The following is a 20,022-nucleotide window of genomic DNA, read 5'->3' as shown; positions in this document are numbered from 1 at the left end:
TTGTTTTGTTATTGAGCTGCATAAGCTGCTTGTAAATTTTGGAGATGAATCCTTTGTCAGTTGCTTCATTTGCAAATATTTTCCCCCATTCAGAGGGTTGTCTTTTCGTCTTGTTTATGGTTTCCTTTGCTGTGCAAAAGCTTTTAAGTTTCATTAGGTCCCATTTGTTTATTTTTGCTTTTATTTCCATTTCTCTAGGAGGTGGGGGAAAAAGGATCTTGATGTGATTTATGTCATAGAGTGTTCTGCCTATGTTTTCCTCTAAGAGTTTGATAGTTTCTGGCCTTCCATTTAGGTCTTTAATCCATTTTGAGCTTATTTTTGTGTATGGTTTTAGGGAGTGATCTAGTCTCATACTTTTTCATGTAGCTGTCCAGTTTTCCCAGCACCACTTATTGAAGAGGCTGTCCTTTCTCCACTGTACATTCCTGCCTCCTTTATCAAAGATAAGGTGACCATATGTGTGTGGGTTTATCACTGGGCTTTCTATCCTGTTCCCTTGATCTATATTTCTGTTTTTGTGCCAGTACCATACTGTCTTGATTACTGTAGCTCTGTAGTATAGTCTGAAGTCACAGAGCCTGATTCCTGCAGCTCCATTTTTCGTTCTTAAGATTGCTTTGGCTAATCGGGATCTTTTCTGTTTCCATACAAATTGTGAAATTTTTTGTTCTATGTCTGTGAAAAATGCCAAGGGTAGTTTGATAGGGATTGCATTGAATCTGTAGATTGCTTTGGGTAGTGGAGTCATTTTCACAATGTTGATTCTTCCAATCCAAGAACATGGTATATCTCTCCATCTATTTGTATCATCTTTAATTTCTTTTATCAGTATCTTATAATTTTCTGCATACAGGTCTTTTGTCTCCTTAGGTAGGTTTATTCCTAGATATTTTATTCTTTTTGTTGCAGTGGTAAATGGGAGTGTTTTCTTCACTTCACTTTCAGATTTTTCATCATTAGTGTATAGGAATGCCAGAAATTTCTGTGCATTAATTTTGTATCCTGCTACTTTACCAAATTTATTGATTAGCTCTAGTAGTTTTCTGGTAGAATCTTTAGGATTCTCTATGTATAGTATCATGTCATCTGCAAAGAGTGACAGCTTTACTTCTTTTCTGATTTGGATTCCTTTTATTTCCTTTTCTTCTCAGATTGCTGTTGCTAAAACTTCCAAAATTATGTTGAATAAGAGTGGTGAGAGTGGGCAACCTTGTCTTGTTCCTGATCTTAGTGGAAATGCTTTCAGGTTTTCACCATTGAGGATGATGTTGGCTGTGGGTTTGTCATATATGGCCTTTATTATGTGGAGGAAAGTTCCCTCTATGCCTACTTTCTGGAGGGTTTTTATCATAAATGGGTGTTGAATTTTGTCAAAAGCTTTCTCTGCTTCTGTTGAGATGACCATATGGCTTTTCTCCTTCATTTTGTTAATATGGTGTATCACATTGATTGATTTGCGTATATTGAAGAATCCTTGCATTCCTGGGATAAACTCCACTTGATCATGGTGTATGATCCTTTTAATGTGCTGTTGCTTTCTGTTTGCTAGTATTTTGTTGAGGATTTCTGCATCTATATGCATCAGTGATAATTGGCATGTAGTTTTCTTTCTTTGTGACATTTTAGTCTGGTTTTGGTATCAGGGTGATGGTGGCCTCGTAGAATGAGTTTGGGAGTGTTCCTCCCTCTGCTATATTTTGGAAGAGTTTGAGAAGGATAGGTGTTAGCTCTTCTCTAAATGTTTGATAGAATTCGCCTGTGAAGCCATCTGGTCCTGGGCTTTTGTTTGTTGGAAGATTTTTAATTTTTAATCACAGTTTCAATTTCAGTGCTTGTGATTGGTCTGTTCATATTTTCTATTTCTTCCTGATTCAGTCTTAGCAGGTTGTGCATTACTAAGAATTTGCCCATTTCTTCCAGGTTGTCCATTTTATTGGCATAGAGTTGCTTGTAGTAATCTCTCATGATCTTTTGTATTTCTGCAGTGTCAGTTGTTACTTCTCCTTTTTCATTTCTAATTCTATTGATTTGAGTCTTCTCCCTTTTTTTCTTGATGAGTCTGGCTAATGGTTTATCAATTTTGTTTATCGTCTCAAAGAACCAGCTTTTAGTTTTAGTGATCTTTGCTATCATTTCCTTCATTTACTTTTCATTTATTTCTGATCTGATCTTTATGATTTCTTTCTGTCTGCTAACTTTGGGGTGTTTTTGTTATTTCTCTAATTGCTTTAGGTGCAAGGTTAGGTTGTTTATTCGAGATGTTTCCTGTTTCTTAAGGTAGGATTGTAGTGCTATAAACTTCCCTCTTAGAACTGCTTTTGCTGCATCCCATAGGTTTTGGGTCGTCGTGTCTCCATTGTCATTTGTTTCTAGGTATTTTTTGATTACTCTTTGATTTCTTCAGTGACTACTTCGTTACTGAGTAGTGAATTGTTTAGCCTCCATGTGTTTGTATTTTTTTATAGATCTTTTCCTGTAATTGATATCTAGTCTCATAGCATTGTTGTGGAAAAGATACTTGATACAATTTCAATTTTCTTAAGTTTACCAAGGCTTGATTTGTGACCCAACATATGATGTATCCTGGAGAATGTTCCATGAGCACTTGAGAAAAATGCGTATTCTGTTGTTTTTGGATGGAATGTCCTCTAAATATCAATTAAGTCCATCTTGTTTAATGTATAATTTAAAGCTTGTGTTTTCTTATTTATTTTCATTTTGGATGATCTGTCCATTGGTGAAAGTGGGGTGTTAAAGTCCCCTACTATGAATGTGTTACTGTCGATTTCTCCTTTCATGGTTGTTAGCACTTGCCTTATGTATTGAGGTGCTCCGGTGTTGGGTGCATAAACATTGATAATTGTTATATCTTCTTCATGGATTGATCCTTTCATCATTATGTACTGTCCCTCCTTATCTCTTGTAACAGTCTTTATTTTAATGTCTATTTTGTCTGATATGAGAATTGCTACTCCAGCTTTCTTTTGGTTTCCGTTTGCATGGAATATCTTTTTCCATCCCCTTACTTTCAGTCTGTATGTGTCTCTAGGTCTGAGGTGAGTCTCTTGTAGACAGCATATATATGGGTCTTGTTTTTGAATCCATTCAGCCAGTCTGTATCTTTTAGTAGGAGCATTTAATCCATTTACATTTAAGGTAATTATCAATATGTATGTTCCTATTCCCATTTTCTTAATTGTTTTGGTTTGTTATTATAGGTCTTTTCCTTCTCTTGTGTTTCTTGCCTAGAGAAGATCCTTTAGCATTTGTTGTAAAGCTGGTTTGGCGGTGCTGAACTCTCTCAGCTTTTGCTTGTCTGTAAAGGTTTTAATTTCTCCATCAAATCTGAATGAGATCCTTGCTTGGTAGAGTAATCTTGGTTGTAGGTTTTTCCCTTTCATCACTTTAAATATGTCCTGCCAGTCCCTTCTGGCTTGCAGAGTTTCTGCTGAAAGATCAGCTGTTAACCTTATGGGGATTCCCTTGTGTGTTATTTGTTGTTTTTTCCTTGCTGCTTTTAATATGTTTTCTTTGTATTAAATTTTTGACAGTTTGATTAATATGTGTCTTGGCGTGTTTCTCCTTGGATTTATCCTGTATGGGACTCTCTGTGCTTCCTGGACTTGATTAACTATTTCCTTTCCCATATTAGGGAAGTTTTCAACTATAATCTCTTCAAATATTTTCTCAGCCCCTTTCTTTTTCTCTTCTTCTTCTGGAACCCCTATAATTCGAATGTTGGTGTGTTTAATGTTGTCCCAGAGGTCTCTGAGACTGTCCTCAGTTCTTTTCATTCTTTTTTCTTTATTCTGCTCTGCAGTAGTTATTTCCACTAGTTTATCTTCCAGGTCACTTATCTGTTCTTCTGCCTCAGTTTTTCTGCTATTGATCCCTTCTACAGTATTTTTAATTTCATTTATCATATTGATCATTATTGCCTGTTTCATCTTTAGTTCTTCTAGGTCCTTGTTAAATGTTTCTTGCATTTTGTCTATTCTATTTCCAAGATTTTGGATCACCTTTACTATCATTATTCTGAATTCTTTTTCAGGTAAACTGCCTATTTCCTCTTCATTTCTTAGGTCTGGTGGGTTTTTACCTTGTTCCTTCATCTGCTGTGTGTTTTTCTGTCTTCTCATTTTGCTTATATTACTGTGTTTGGCGTCTTTTTGCAGGCTGCGGGTTCGTAGTTCCCGTTGTTTTTGGTGTCTGTCCCTAGTGGCTAAAGTTGTTTCAGTGGGTTTTGTAGGCTTCCTGGTGGAGGGGACTAGTGCCTGTGTTCTGGTGGATTAGGCTGGATCTTGTCTTTCTGGTGGCCAGGTCCACGTCTGGTGGTGTGTTTTGGGGTGTCTGTGGACTGATGATTTTAGGCAGCCTCTCTGCTAATGGGTGGGGTTGTGTTACTGTCTTGCTAGTTGTTTGGCATAGGGTGTCCAGCACTGTAGCTTGCTGGTCGTTGAGTGAAGCTGGGTGTTGGTGTTGAGATGGAGATCTCTGGGAGAGTTTCGCCATTTGATATTACGTGGAGCTGGGAGGTCTCTTGTGGACCAGTGTCCTGAAGTTGGCTCTCCCACCTCAGAGGCACAGCACTGACTCCTGGCTGCAGCACCAAGAGCTTCATCCATGTGGCACAGAATAAAAGGGAGAAAAAGTAGAAAGAAATAGAGGATAAAAGAAAAGAAAATAAAGTAAGATAAAATAAAATAAAGTTATTTATTAAGGAAAAAAAGGACGGATAGAACCCTGGGACAAATGGTGAAAGCAAAGCTATACAGACAAAATCTCACACAGAAGCATACACATACACACTCACAAAAAGAGGAAAAGGGGAAAATATAATAAATCTTGCTCTCAAAGTCCACCTCCTCAATTTGGGATGATTCGTTATCTATTCAGGTATTCCACAGATGCAGGGTACATCAAGTTGATTGTGGAGATTTAATCCGCTGCTCCTGAGGCTGCTGGGAGAGATTTCCCTTTCTCTTCTTTGTTCGCACAGCTCCCAGGGCTCAGCTTTGGATTTGGCCCCACCTCTCCATGTAGGTCACTGGAGGGCGTCTGTTCTTCGCTCAGACAGGACGGGGTTAAAGGAGCCGCTGATTCGGGGGCTCTGGCTCACTCAGGCCTGGGGTAGGGAGGGGCACGATGCAGGGCAAGCCTGCAGTGGCAGAGGCCAGTGGGACATTGCATCAGCCTGAGGCGCGCCGTGCGTTCTCTCTGGGACGTTGTCCCTGGATTCCGGGACCCTGGCAGTGGCGGGCTGCACAGGCTTCCCAGAAGGGAGGTGTGGAGAGTGACCTGTGCTGGCACATAGGCTTCTTGGTGGTGGCAGTAGCAGCCTTAGCATCTCATGCCCGTCTCTGGGGTCCGCGCTTTTAGCCGCGGCTCGCGCCCATCTCTGGAGCTCCTTTAAGCAGCACTCTTAATCCCCTCTCCTTGCGCACCAGGAAACAAAGAGGTAAGAAAAAGTCTCTTGCCTCTTCGGCAGGTCTAGACTTTTCCCTGGACTCCTTCCCGGCTAGCCATGGTGCACTAACCCCCTGCAGGCTGTGTTCATGCTGCCATGCCTCTCCCTGCACTCCCACCCACGCCGGCCCTGGCGGGTGAGCAGACAAGCCTCTCGGGCTGGTGAATGCCAGTCGGCACTGATCCTCTGTGCGGGAATCTCTCCGCTTTGCCCTCCGCACCCTTGTTGCTGCGCTGTCCTCCTCAGCTCCGAAGCTTCCCCCCTCCGCCACATGCAGTCTCTGCCCGCGAAGGGGCTTCCTTGTGTGTGGAAACCGTTCCTCCTTCACAGCTCCCTCCCACTGGTGCAGGTTCCGTCCCGATTCTTTTGTCTCTGTTTATTCTTTTTTTCTTTTGCCCTACCCAGGTACGTGGGGACTTTCTTGCCTTTTGGGAGGTCTGAGGTCTTCTGCCAGCGTTCAGTAGGTGTTCTGTAGGAGTTGTTCCACATGTAGATGTATTTCTGATGTATCCGTGGGGAGGAAGGTGATCTCTGCGTCTTACTCTTCCGCCATCTTCCGATTGTTTTTTTGACATTGAGCTACATGAGCTCTTTGTAAATTTTGGAGATTAATCCCTTTTCTGTCACAGCATTTGCAAATATTTTTTCCCATTCCGTGGGTTATATTTTCATTTTGTTTATGGTTTCCTTTGCTGCGCAAAAGCTTTTAAAATTAATTAGGTCCCAGTTGTTTATTTTTGTTTTTATTTTCATTATGCTAGGAGATGGATTAAAAAAGATACTGCTGCAATTTATGTCAAGGTGTGTTCTGCCTAGGTTCTCCCCTAAGAGTACTATAGTATTCAGTCTTACATTTAGGTCCTTAATCCATTTTGAGTTTATTTTTATGCATGGTGTTAAAGAATGTTCTAATTTCATTTTTTTACTTGTAGCTGTCCATTTATCCCAGCACCATTTATTGAAGAGACTGTCTTTTCTCCACTGCACTGTATATTCTTGCCTACTTTGTCATAGATTAATTGACCATAGGTGCATGGGTTTATTTCTGGGCTTTCTATTCTATTCCATTGACTATATTTCTGTTTTTTATGCCAGTACCATATTGCTTTGATAACTGTACCTTCGTAGTATAGTCTGAAGTTAGGGAGCCTCATTCCTCCAGCTCTGTTTTTCTTTCTCAAAATTGCTTTGCCTATTCAGGGTCTTTTATGTTTCCATACATATTTTTTAATTGTTTGTTCTAGTTCTGTGAAAAATACCATTAGGAATTTGATAGGGACTGCAGTGAATCTATAGATTGCCTTGGGTAGTGTAGTCATATTCACAATATTGATTCTTCCAATCCTAGAACATGGTATATCTTTCCATCTGTTTCTGTCATCTTCTGTTTCTTTCATCAGCATCTTATTGTTTTTGGAATACAGGTCTCTTGCCTCCTTAGGTAGGTTTATTCCTAGGTATTTTATTCTTTTTGAAGCAATAGTAAATGGTATTATTTCCTTAATTCTTGTTTCTGATCTTTCATTGTTAGTGTACAGAAATACAACAGATTTCTGTGTATTAATTTTGTATCCTGTAACTTTACCAAATTTAACCTCCAGGTGTTCGTGTTTTTTTCCTGTAATTGATTTCTAATCTCATAGCTTTGTAGTTGGAAAAGATGCTTGATATGATTTCAATTTTCTTAAATCTACCAATGCTTTATTTGTTTCTCAGTATGTGATCTATCCTGGAGAATGTTCCATGTACATTTGAGAAGAAAGTGTATTCTGCTGCTTTCAGATGGAATGTCCTATAATTAAGTCTATCTGTTCTAATGTGTCACTTAAGGCTTCTGTTTCCTTATTGATTTTTCTATCTGGATGATCTGTCCATTGATGAAAGTGGGGTGTTAAATCTCCTTTTATAGATTTTACCATTTGCCTTATATATTGAATATATTGAGGTGCTCCTATGTTTGGGGCACATGTATTTACAATTATTATATCTTCTTCTTGGATTCCTTGATCATTATGTAGTGTCCTTCTTTGTCACTTGTAACAGTCTTTATTTTAAAGTCTATTTTGTCTGATACGAGTATTGCTGCTCCATCTTTCGTTTGATTGCCATTTGCATGGAATACCTTTTTCCATCTCCTGTCAGTCTGTATGTGTCCCTAGATCTGAAGTGGGTCTCTTTTAGACAGCATATATATGGGTCTTGCTTTTATATCCATTCAGCCAGTCTATGTCTTTTAGTTGGAGCATTTGATCTGTTTATGCTTAAGGTAATTATTGATATGTATGTTCTTACTGCCATTTGGTCAATTGTTTTAGATTTCTTTTTGTAGGTCTTTTTTCTTCCCTTCCTCGCTTGTTCTCTTCCTTTGTCATCTGATGACTGACTTTAGTGTTGTGTTTAGATTCATTTTTCTTTTGTGTGTGTGTACCTATTGTGAATTTTCAGTTTGCAGTGACCATGAGGTTTTGATAAAGGCAGTCTGTATATAAACAAACAAGATTGTTTTAAGTTGCTGGTCTTTTCATTTCAAGTACATTTCCAGTATCCTGCATTTGTACTCTCCTCACGATTGCTGGCTTTGATATATTTGTGTGTGGATGATTTCCTACTTCTACTGTATGTTTGCCTTTACCTCTGAGCTTTTCCATTTATAATTTTCTCATTTGTAGTTGTGGCCTTTTCTTTTCCACCTAGAGAAGTTCCTTTAGCATTTGTTGCAAAGCTGGTCTGGTGGTGCTAAAAAATCTTAGCTTTGCTTGTCTGTAAAGCTTTTGACTTCTCTGTTGAACCTGAATGAGAGCCCTGCTGGTTAGAGTATTCTTGGTTGTAGGTTCTTCCCTTTCCTCACTTTATATATATAGTGCCACTCCCTTCTAGCTTGTAGAGTTTTTGCTGAGAGATCAGCTGATTACCTTACGAGAATTCTCTTGTGTTATCTGTTGCTTTTCCCTTGTTGCTTTCATTATTTTTTTTCTTTGTCTTTAATTTTTGTCAATTTGATTACTATGTGTCGGTGTGTTCCTCCTTAGGTGTAGCCTGCCTGGGACGCTCTGTGCTTCCTGGACTTGGGTGACTATTTCCTTTCCCATGTCAGGGAATTTTTCAGCTATTATCTCTTCAAATATTTTCTCAGGTCCTTTCTCTCTCTCTTCTCCTTCTAGGACCCTTATAATGTGAATGTTGGTGTGTTTATGTTGTCCCAGAGGTCTCTCAGGCTGTTTCATTTCTTTTCATTCTTTTTTCTTTATTCTGTTCTGCAGCAGTGATTTCCACCATTCTGCCTATCAGCTCACTTATCCATTCTTCTGCTTCAGTTATTCTGCTATTGATTCCTTCTAGTATATTCTTCATTTCAGTTATTCTATTATTCATCTCTGTTTGTTTCTAGGTCTTTGTTAAACATTTCTTGCATCTTTTTTATCTGTACCTCCATTCTTTTTCCAACATCTTGGATCATCTTTACTATCATTTCTCTGAATTCTTTTTTGGGTAGATTGCCTATCTGCATTTCACTTAGTTGTTCTTCTGGGGTTTTATCTTGTTCCTTCATCTGGGACATATCCCTCTGCCATCTCATTTTGTCTAATTTCCTTTGATTGCATTTTCCATTCTGCAGGCTGCAAGGTTGTAATTCTTCTTGCTTCTGCTCTCTGCTCCCTGGTGGATGAGGCTGTCTAAGAGGCTTGTGCAGGCTTCCTGGTGTGAGGGACTGGATCCTGACCACTGGTGGGTGGGCAGGGCTGTGCTCAGGAAGACTTTAAGCAAACTGTCTGCTGATGGGTGGAGCTGTGTTTCCACCCTGGTGGTTGTTTGGCCTGAGGAGACCCAGCACTGGAGCCTACAGGCTGTTGGGTAAGGCTAGGTGTGAGGAGGAAATGGCAGCCTCCAGGAGGGCTCACACAATGAGTACTCATCAGAGCTGCCACTGCCAGTGTCTTTGTCCTGGCAATGAGCCACAGTTGCCCTCTGCCTCCACAGGAGACCCTCCAATACTAGCAGGTAGGTCTGGCCCAGTCTCTTTGGAGGTCACTCCTTTCTCCCGAGTCCTTGTGTGCACGAGACCTCGTGTGCATCCTCCAAGAGTGGAGTTTCTGTTTCTCCCAGTCCTATGGAATTCCTCCTGCAGTCAAATCCTGCTGGCCTTCAAAACCAGATTCTCACAGGCTCCTCCTCACATTGTGGCTTCTTCTTTGTCTTTGGATGTAGAATATCCATTTTGGTAGGTTCCAGCAGGTTTTTTGTTTGTTTGTTTTTTGTCAGTTGTTGTTTAGTTAGCTGTGATTTTGGTGTTTTCATAAGAAGAGGTGAGCTCACATCCTTCTACTCTGCCATCTTGTCTCTCTCCATCCTTATTAACTTCAATTTTTGTCAAATGTATGCTGATAGCTTCTCCCCATGTTTTCTTGTGGTCTCTGGTAGGTCCTTGGATGATGATTCTTTGAAGGAGGGGAGATGGTGTACCTTTTAGTCTGGGTCTAGGTGCAGTCCAAGTGCTCACAGCAAAAGTAAGCACATATGAAAAACTCAGTCATTCAGACCACGCGCCACTACTCCACACTGTGCCAACAGCCAACTGCCGATTTTGTTTTATTTTTTTCTAAAGCAAGCACTTCTCAAAGTTTACTGTAAAAGCCTCTTGGGAGAAAAATGGACATAAACACCTCAAAAAAGCATTGAAACAAAAGAAGTATGAAGAAGTCATGGGATGCCAACATGTCAGAATATTATAGGTCACAATGGTCACAAGAGTATTGTATGGATCCAGGAATTAATAGACAAGGCAAGAAAAAAGTAGTTACTAGCATTGATTGTGGTTGTCTCTCTTGATAATGGGTTAATTTTGTTCTCTATGTGAGAAGTAAGCCAAAGACATTGTGATAGAGACCGTTATGCTCCTCTCCATTTCCCAGCCTCCTTTGCAGTTGGGCTGAGGTCATATAATTAGTTAAGGTCAATGAGATGTATCCAGAAATGATTGAAGCTGCTTCCATACCTGTTTTTTCAAACATCCTGTGTAATCTAACAGCTTTCTCTCTCGTTGCCCCTTGTGAATGTGGATGCCACGTTTTTCAGATACTGGTGGTAATTTGCAACAGCCTGGATCTCTGAATCACTCCTTAGAAGAGACAACCTTCAGCAAGCTAACCAACAGCAGCCTGTGACAGAAGCAAAAAATAAATATCTGTTGCATTAAAAAAAGAAAAAACCTGACCTTTTAAAAAAAACCCATAAAAATGATAAATCTATGTATTCCTGCCTCAGGCAGTTGAAATACATTTTCAACTTATTTAAGTCTTTAAACATTCATTGGCTAGTCAATTTAAAAATGATCATTAAAAAGAAGCTGCATTATGTCTCGAAAAATATAACATGATTAGTTATCACATCTCACGTATGAGAAAAATGATCCAAACAAGAAAATAATAAAAATAATTCCCCCAAAAAAGGCCATATGATTGATAGTCTGTTCATCTTTACTAGGTTTTCCAGGGCAATTTTGACAATGATACCCACAGAAAAAACGTCATCGACCCTCCTATCTATGCACGGCACATAAGGATCCTTCCTTGGTCCTGGTATGGGAGGATCACGCTGCGGTCTGAGCTGCTGGGCTGCACAGAGGAGGAGTGAGGAGATCCCACAGCCCACAACCCTCCTCCCTATTTCCCTAAAAGTATCTCCACGGAATGAACTCTGCAAAGTCTATCGGAAACTGAATGGAATTTTTCATGAAATTACGGTAGGCCATTAACTGTCTTCTTAAGGAGGTCTAAGCCTGCCTTTTCAAAGGTTTAATTTGATTTTTATCATTTAAATTTCTTAAGCAACATCACATTAGCTGTGAATTACTTTTCGCATTGTTTTCTGACTTCTTCATACTGGTTGAAATATATTAGGCAAAGAAAGTAGCACTCTTGATAGCAAGGGTAAAAAAATCTCATAGTTATCAAATAAAAGCAAGAGTTGTTAGAGCTTTCATAATCAATACTCAACTTATTCTTATAAAAAGAATACTGCAATGTTAGCAATAAGTTTTTTTTCCCTTCTGTAATGAATCTATATTATCCTAATTATTTCCCTGTGCCTGACAAACACTGTCAGAGTTTATAACCAAAATTTGAAGAAGAATCTGTAACATGCAATACTAACTGAAATTATAATTCTCATCTTACTTCTCTAATCAGAGATTATGTGATCTTTCTCTTAGTGCTATTCTATATATTATATATTGCCTGAATAAGTCCATACTTTTCCCAATTGACTTTTGTCCTATTACTTGCCTAAAAGAAGTATCATGTTTGTGTGTGTGTGTGTGTGTGTGTATATACACACGCACATATATATACACATATATATGAAACATGATTATCAGTAGATTGAGCATATTTAGTATCAGTAGATTGAATCTGCAATTCTCTTGTTTTTGAAGGAAGCTATAACTATGTAATCTCCAAATATTTCCTTTATAAAGACCTCAATACTACCATTTTGCAAAATTAACAACAAAATCACATTATGTTTCTTTAAGACAAAATTTAAATCTTTGTTTTGATGGTATTTCCATAGCCTTTACTTTAAAATAATAGAAAAATTGTTTGTCTACTTTTTTTTTTAGCAAATATTGACATAGTGCTGCATAACTTGGCCAAGCATATTCATCATTTCTTTGTTCATCTCTGTACTTCCTGTGAAACTAGAATTTCATTGAGGTTTGAAATTAGTGGTGGTTTCCCAGGAAAGCACAGTGCATAGACATTTGTGAGAAGAGAAGTGTTTACTAATGACAAAAACCATTTTCAGGGTGAAAATTGATTTCTGTCTATTTTGCTTCAAAGGTCCTGAAAAAATAATAAGCAGTTATCATAATGATTTGTTATTGATAATGAGGTTTCATTGCCATTCTCTCAAATTAAGGCTCACACTGCCTCCGTGAAAGTCCTCAACATCTAATTTATAAGCTTTACAAGTATTTGTTTTATAAGGCTTAGACACAGAATTACTGGGGTTTTAAATTGTGTCCTGAAAAAGAAAGTATGGTATGTGTACAAAACATTGACGTCCTGTGCAACACTGCTAAGTTCTTTTTTCCTCATTATTTGTGCTGCATAACAGAAGCCACTAGAATGTTGTTACTGTCTTGTCTGTCCATGTGTTAACAGCATTTCTTGATGATGTATATATGGAGTGGTCTTCAATCATAGTGAATTTAAAGAGAAAGTCAATCAATCATAATGGCATTTTTAATAAGAGCAAAATTAGGACTGGCTGGCCACGTATTTGTCCTATGCCCACATGCTTTCTACTTCAGGCTCTTATTATAAAATTGTTGATTTGAAGCATCTGAAATGGTGATCAGTTTTTAGCATCTTTCTTTCAAAAACAAAATTGCCATGCCATCAATATCATCTTTTTAAGATAACTTTAAATTAGGAATTTAAGTATTTTTAATTTGCTAAATTTTAAGGTCATGTTACAAATAATTGCTTAGGTCCCAAGCTATACACACACTCACTATGTAGCCAATGGCCCTTATTTCTTTAAAGATTTACTGTCCCACCAAATTTCTAGCCATTTTCTCTTGCAGGTTATGCACAATTCTTGATTCTTTTCAGAGTCCTTAAAATTATGAGTAATTTTTTGTAATGATTTACTTTCTCAAAATTATTCATGGATTCTTATGATGTTTGTTTTAATTTTATTTTACTGGTAGTTTTTTTAAAAAAAATTTTTCAAAGGGAGTTTGTTAAAATTTTGTTACCTTTTAGAAATACATACAAATGGCTTTCTGTTGCTTGTGCATTTTCTCTCTGCTCTATATGTTTTTCACCAACATGACATATCGTGGGATATCTCTTTATCCCATGATGCCCCAAATTAATGACAACAAAGGGATTCCCACATGTGGAAATGTTAATAATTATTGTGAAATAGTATGTAGCTTTTGTGTCATTTGTATCAATGACAAAGTGAAGCAAATTTATTTAAATTCACAGTAAAACAAGGAAACTCTCATAAGAACAAGGCACAGAAGAATCACCTAGCCTTCACCATATTAAGTAACTATAATATGCTAATTTTATAATCTATGAAATTACAATTTTAAACATATCCAGTTTATCTATGTCTTATTAAAAGCATTTATCATAATCACTAATTCTAATTTTAGGGTTGACTTTCTCTTTCTGAATGGCTTCATAAGGGTTTATGTGAATTTTGAAGACTTAAGGTACTAGTCAACAAATTATGAAATATAATATTCACTGCTGGCATCTGATGTGTCAGTAAGTACAGAAATAACAAAGACACAACCTTTGCAAACTTTCAAGCTGTGTAATACTCTAATGTTGGTTTTTTTCTTTGTATATATACTTAAATCATGTAGGATGTTGTAAAATCAGTATGACCTTGTCTAGTCTTCAAAGTTAAAATAAACTTTTGAAAATCTGGGATACTTTACTTTTGAAGCAGTTGTAATCAAACACATTTGTAAGAACACACAAATTGTCTGAATGTCAATACCCACTACTCCTCTTAACTACATGCTGGTTTACTTTTTCTTTATACAGAAAAATGAAACAAACAAACAAGCACAGAAAAAAAAAAAAAAAGGAACTCACAATAGCCTTCAAATATACATTGATATCAGCCAAATTGGCCTTTCAAAACTTATTAAAATGTGTGCATTTCTCCTGCTTTTAGCTGTGGACATTTTATTGGAATACTAATAACCCAGTCAGTCATTTTTTTGTCTCATGCATATTTAAAGTCTTGTGCTCCAGGATTGATCTGCCTATTGGTAAACAGATGCTATTGCTGTTATTTCTATTGTTTAAGTACATGATTCTCAGGAGTATAATGAAGAGACCTAGTCAATAGTAAGCAATAACACAAACACTAATAGTATATTTATCCATGTAACTTTAGCTGCTGCTTAAAGACAATCAATCATAACACTTGGCTTCTTCATAAACCCTGTTTCAGCCTCTCTGAAAGTCACTGGTAAAATACTGAGTCTGAGTACTTCCTACTTTTAAGATATTTTCTTAAGATTCAAAACATTTAGGGAAAAAAATGAGATATTAAATGTTGACTCAGTTGTGCTTCAGTGAATCTCTGATAGTTCTCATATTAACATATGTTTATGTATTCATACATGTTCCTATTTAACTGCATTTTAATGTGAATCGTTCAACAGGGTTCCATTGTTTGCCTAATTTTCACACACAAGCACACACAAATGTGTTTGTTTATATTAAATACAAGCAATTATATATATCTTTTTTCAATAAGGCCAATAAAGAATTATGACAACATCTATATAGGATAAAAAGTCATTGTGATAACAGAATAATTATTCAACAGAAAATTTTCAACTATGAGACTTGTAAAATTACTGGTTCAAGAACATTTCCAAGGAGGAAAGTCTGATCCTGTGGAAGTTGGACTTCTTTAAAAATCTACTAAAGGTAACTTCATGAATGGAAAATATTCTCTCTATAACCGAAAATTTTAAAACATACAGCACTTCAGCTTTGAGTACATGATTTTAAGTGGAGATTTTGATAAATAAACATTAATTTTTACTGTTAGAAGCGCCTTGCTCTCTCTCTTCCCAAAGACTAGTTTAAAACAATATTAACAATAGAGTTAGTGTGTTACTTATTTGTGAAAAATATTGCCACAAAGGTTTCTTTGAGATGCAAAAGGACCCTCTCACCTGAGCAGTTAAAGTGGAGGATTAAACCACTTTGCTGATGGAGAAATATCTGAACTACCCTGAAAGAGAATGCATTGTCATTGTCCTTACAAAGAAAGAATACCTAGGGTAAGTAGCAACTTTTCCATTGGTTTTGAAGGGGGAAACAAACAGGATTCCTTGATTCTACTGCAGTAAGTAGCTATGATCCCTATTGGATATTTCAACATTGCCACCAAATAAAGTATTTTCCACAGTAGGCAAATGGCACTTACTCAAAGACTTATTTCTGTTAGATGAATTTGGTAGCAGAAATAGGAAAAAATTTTTGGAAAAAACCTCATTTAGTTGTTTTTGCATATCTTGGCAGGAGTTGACTGAGCCATTTTGAAAACACTAATGCTGTGGAAATATGGCATAGGAGCATCAACAAATGGTCATCACATGACATGATTAAGCATTGCATAGGTGACTGCCTCTAATTTAATTTTAACATCCTCAAGGGCATGAACCACACTCTTCCATATTTTCCATATTTATGTAAAATCCCCATAGTACCATTCATATGCCCACATAAAAATATGTTAATAATGATGATGAATGGTGACATAAGCTCAACCTGCTGCCACCTGGGAAAGAAGTAGTGGTAGTGAGACTGATGGTGCATTCAAACAATACATCCCCCACGACCAGTGTGGAAACAGCTTTGAGAGAACTTCCCTAGGCATCAGGCCAAAACACTGTAGAAGATTAACCAGAAGACTACTGGGAGTAGGCTTCATGCATATGACACAGAAGGAATATTTTCAGCGATAAATGACTTAAATGACAAATTAAACATAGATTTACACATATTTTATAATATTCCCGCTTTTATAAATGTAAAGAAAAAAATAATGAAAAGGACTTGCCTTTCAGGAAGAGAACCATAGTGGGCCAGCAGCTCTGGAAGAGATAATTAGTACAGCACTTCTCAAGGCCAATGGCATTTTCCACCTGGACCTGGGAAAGAATTAAACAGTATATCACAAAGGAAGCACTAAATAATCAACTTCAAGAGTTTAACTTCCTCAGTTCTCAAGTTTTAGGTAATGATAGGGATTTTTTATTTTTTTAACAATAGAAGCATCCTGCTATGATCTAAAGTTATGTCCTCCCACAAATTCATATGTTGAAATCCTAACCCCCAAATGTGATGGTATAGTAGGTTGGGACTATGGTGTAGGGGATTAGTTCGTGAGAGTGGAACCCTCATGAATGGAATTAGTGCTCTCATAACAGAGCCCCCTTAGAGCTCCTCATCCCCTTCTACCCAGTAAAACATTAGCTATGAACCTGCAAGCTGACCCTCACCAGAAAGCAACCATGCTGGTATCTTGAACTTCGACTTCACAGCTTCGAGAACTGTGAGCCATGAGTTTCTGTTGTTTATAAGTTAGCCTGCCTATAGTATTTAGTAATAGCAGCCCTAATAGACTAAGACACATCTCAGAAAGGAATCTGTTTTTAGTGGTATAAATACCTTGATAAGTTGCTCGGGATGTGGACCTATAAACAATAGTAAAATGTTTTTCAAATTTCCAGTGGAGAGAAATTGGTGGGTAAGGACTAATATTTCTTTGTTTAATTAAATACATTAGGCAAGGAGAAGAGCAGAGGGGAAGGGAAGGGAGGAATAAGTCCACTGTAAAGGTTCTTTCACGAAACATTTTTATTTCACTTATATTCCTGTGTATATATGTATTCTTGATCACCATGCTAATTATTGTTCTTACTCTGAAACAGCCATTAAAAGTTTGAAAGCCACTGCAGTAGGGTCCCTGAACAGTTTTCTAAACATATGGTACCTCTTGGCTGACAGGTATGCTGGTGGCCTAATGTGAGTTTAGAGCCAGAATTGGAGGGATCCTGTTAATAGGAGGCTTTTAGAGGCTGGATAGGGACAGAGGAGGCATGTGGTGTTGGAGGTCTAAGAGACTTTAAGAAAACAAATAAAGATACTATACAGAGAATTGTGTGAAGTTTTTCTTTGTGGTGGGAAAAGCCCTTTGTCCTTTTCCCCTTAAAATATTCTAATAAAATAAGTTTTTTCCTCTTCCATTTCATTGTTAGGGAAGATGCACCCAGGTGTTGAATACAGCCCGAAGGTGGGTTTGTAGCATGAGCAGAGGCTGCCTGTGGGGACCTGGCACTTGGGGGATTAAATAAACTGCAGATTTATATATTGGTTTGTTCTTTTGAATAGACATTGATGCTTTTTTTTTAATGGATTTTTCTACAGTCACTTCTAGTTTAGAAGTCCATAATCTGATTCCCACCACACCATGAATCTAAACTTTTAAGCCTTTCAGAAACTCATACTACTAATTCCATGCTTGAGTTTTCCTACCTAAACCTAATATCACAAATACCTGTAACTCCAAATGATAGCATTAGACTGTATTTCATGACCTGTAAAATATTGAAATGTTTTCCCTTTCACTGGAGATATAAAAGCTAAATTCTTTCATAAATAACACTGTAGAAACTACTGAATTAATATTAAGAGAAGATTAAGATTAACCAACCTCTTTTAAAAATCCTTCTTTGAATACAATCATACCTCAAGAAACAAGAAAAATCTCAAATAAACAACCTAACCTACACCTAAAGCAATCAGAGAAAGAAGAATAAATGAAACCCAAAGTTAGTAGAAGGAAAGAAACCATAAAGATCAGAGCAGAAATCAATGAAATAGAGACAAAGAAAACAATAGAAAACATCAATAAAACTATTAGCTAGTTCTTTGAGAAGATAAACAAAGTTGATAAACCTTTAGCCAGACTCATCAAGAAAAAATGGGAGAGGACTCAAATCAATAAAATTAGAAATGAAAAAGGAGCTGTTATAACTGACACCATAGAAATACAAAGAATCATAAGAGACTACTACAAGCAACTCTATGCCAATAAAATGGACAACCTGGAAAAAATGGACAAATTCTCAGAAAGGTACAGTCCCTCAAGACTGAACCAGGAAGAAAGAAAATATGAACAGACCAATCACAAGTAATGAAATTGAAACTGATTAAAATCTTCCAACAAATGAAAGTCCAGGACCAGATGGCTTCACAGGTGAATTCAAACATTTAGAGAAGATCTAACACCTATCCTTCTTAAACTCCTCCAAAAAATAACAGAGGCAGGACCACTCCCAAACCCATTCTACGAGGCCACCATCACCCTGATACCAAAACCAGACAAAGATATCACCAGAAAAAGAAAATTACAGGCAAATATCAGTGATGAACATAGATGCAAAAGTCCTCAACAAAATACTAGCAAACAGAATCCAACAACACATTAAAAGGATTATACACCATGACCAAGTGGGATTTACCCCAGGGATGCAAGGATTCTTCAATATACACAAAAGTGATACACCACATTAACAAACGGAAGAATAAAAACCATATGATCATCTAAATAGATGCAGAAAAAGCTTTTGACAAAATTGAATATGCATTTATGATAAAAACTCTCCAGAAAGTGGGCACAGAGGGAACCTACCTCAATATAATAAAGGTCATATATGAAAAATCCACAGCTAACATCATACTCGGGGGGGAAAACTGAAAGCATTTCCTTGAAGATCAAGAAGAAGAAAAGGATGTCCACTCTCACCACTTTTATTCAACATAGTTTTGGAAGTCCTAACCATGGCAATCAGAGAAGAAAAAGAAATAAAAGGAATACAACGTGGAAAAGAAGAAGTAAAACTGCCACTGTTTGCAGATGACATGATACTATACATAGAAAATCCTAAAGATGCCACCAGAAAACTACTAGAGCTAATGAATGAATTTAGTAAAGTTGGAGGATACAAAGTTAATATACAGAAACCTGTTGCATTCCCATAAACCAACAATGAAAGATCAGAAAGAGAAATTAAGGAAACACTCCCATTTACCATTGCATCAAAAAGAATAAAATACCTAGGAATAAACCTACATAAGGAGGCAAAAGACCTGTACTCAGGAAACTATAAGACACTGATGCAAGAAATCAATGGTGATGCAGACAGATGGAGAGATATACCATGTTCTTGGATTGGAAGAATAAATATTGTCAAAATGACTATACTATCCAAAGCAATCTATGGATTCAGTGCAATCCCTTTCAAATTACCAACAGCATTTTTCACAGAATTAGAACAAAAAAATTTTACAACTTGTATGAAACACAAAAGACCCTGAATAGCCAAATCAATCTTGAGAAAGAAAAACGAAGCTGGAGGAATCAGGCACCCTGACTATAAACTATACTACAAAGCTACAGTCATCAAGACACTATGGTACTGGCACAAAAACAGAAATACACAGCAGTGGAACAGGATAGAAAGTCCAGAGATAAACCCACACAACTATGGTCACCTAATCTATTACAAAGGAGGCAAGAATATACAATGGAGAAAAGAGAGCCTCTTCAGTAAGTGGTGCTGGGAATACTGGACAGCTACATGTAAAAAAATATGAAATTAAAACACTCCCTAACGTCATACACAAAAATAAATTCAAAATGGGTTAAAGACCTAAATGTAAGGCCAGACACTGTAAAACTCTTAGAGAAAAACGTAGGCAGAACACTCGGACATAAATCACAGCAAGATCTTTTTTCATCCACCTCCTAGAGTAATGAAAATAAAAATAAACAAATGGGATCTAATTAAACTTAAAAGCTTTGGCACAGAAAAGGAAACCATAAACAAAGCAATAAGACACCCCCCAGAATGGGAGAAAATATTTGCAAACAATGCAACTGACAAGGGATTAATCTCCAAAATATACAAACAGCTCATAAAGCTCAATATCAAAAAA

The 20,022-nt window shown here is 37.2% G+C and overlaps 1 protein-coding gene across 2 annotated transcripts in view; it reads left to right on the top strand.

The window, feature by feature from the left end:
* EDIL3 (EGF like repeats and discoidin domains 3) overlaps positions 1 to 14,058 on the top strand; it is a 426,053-nt gene extending 411,995 nt beyond the window's left edge. For both annotated transcript variants that reach the window (XM_067731176.1, XM_067731177.1), the window contains one exon: positions 10,952 to 14,058. In XM_067731176.1, the coding sequence (XP_067587277.1) occupies positions 10,952 to 11,101 (150 nt within the window). In that variant the 3' untranslated portion in view covers positions 11,102 to 14,058. The remainder of the gene's footprint in view (positions 1 to 10,951) is intronic.
* Positions 14,059 to 20,022: the final 5,964 nt, after the last annotated feature.

Source organism: Pseudorca crassidens, chromosome 3, assembly GCF_039906515.1.
Source record: "Pseudorca crassidens isolate mPseCra1 chromosome 3, mPseCra1.hap1, whole genome shotgun sequence".
NCBI lineage: Eukaryota > Metazoa > Chordata > Mammalia > Artiodactyla > Delphinidae > Pseudorca > Pseudorca crassidens.
This window is presented reverse-complemented; position numbering and strand designations above follow the sequence as displayed.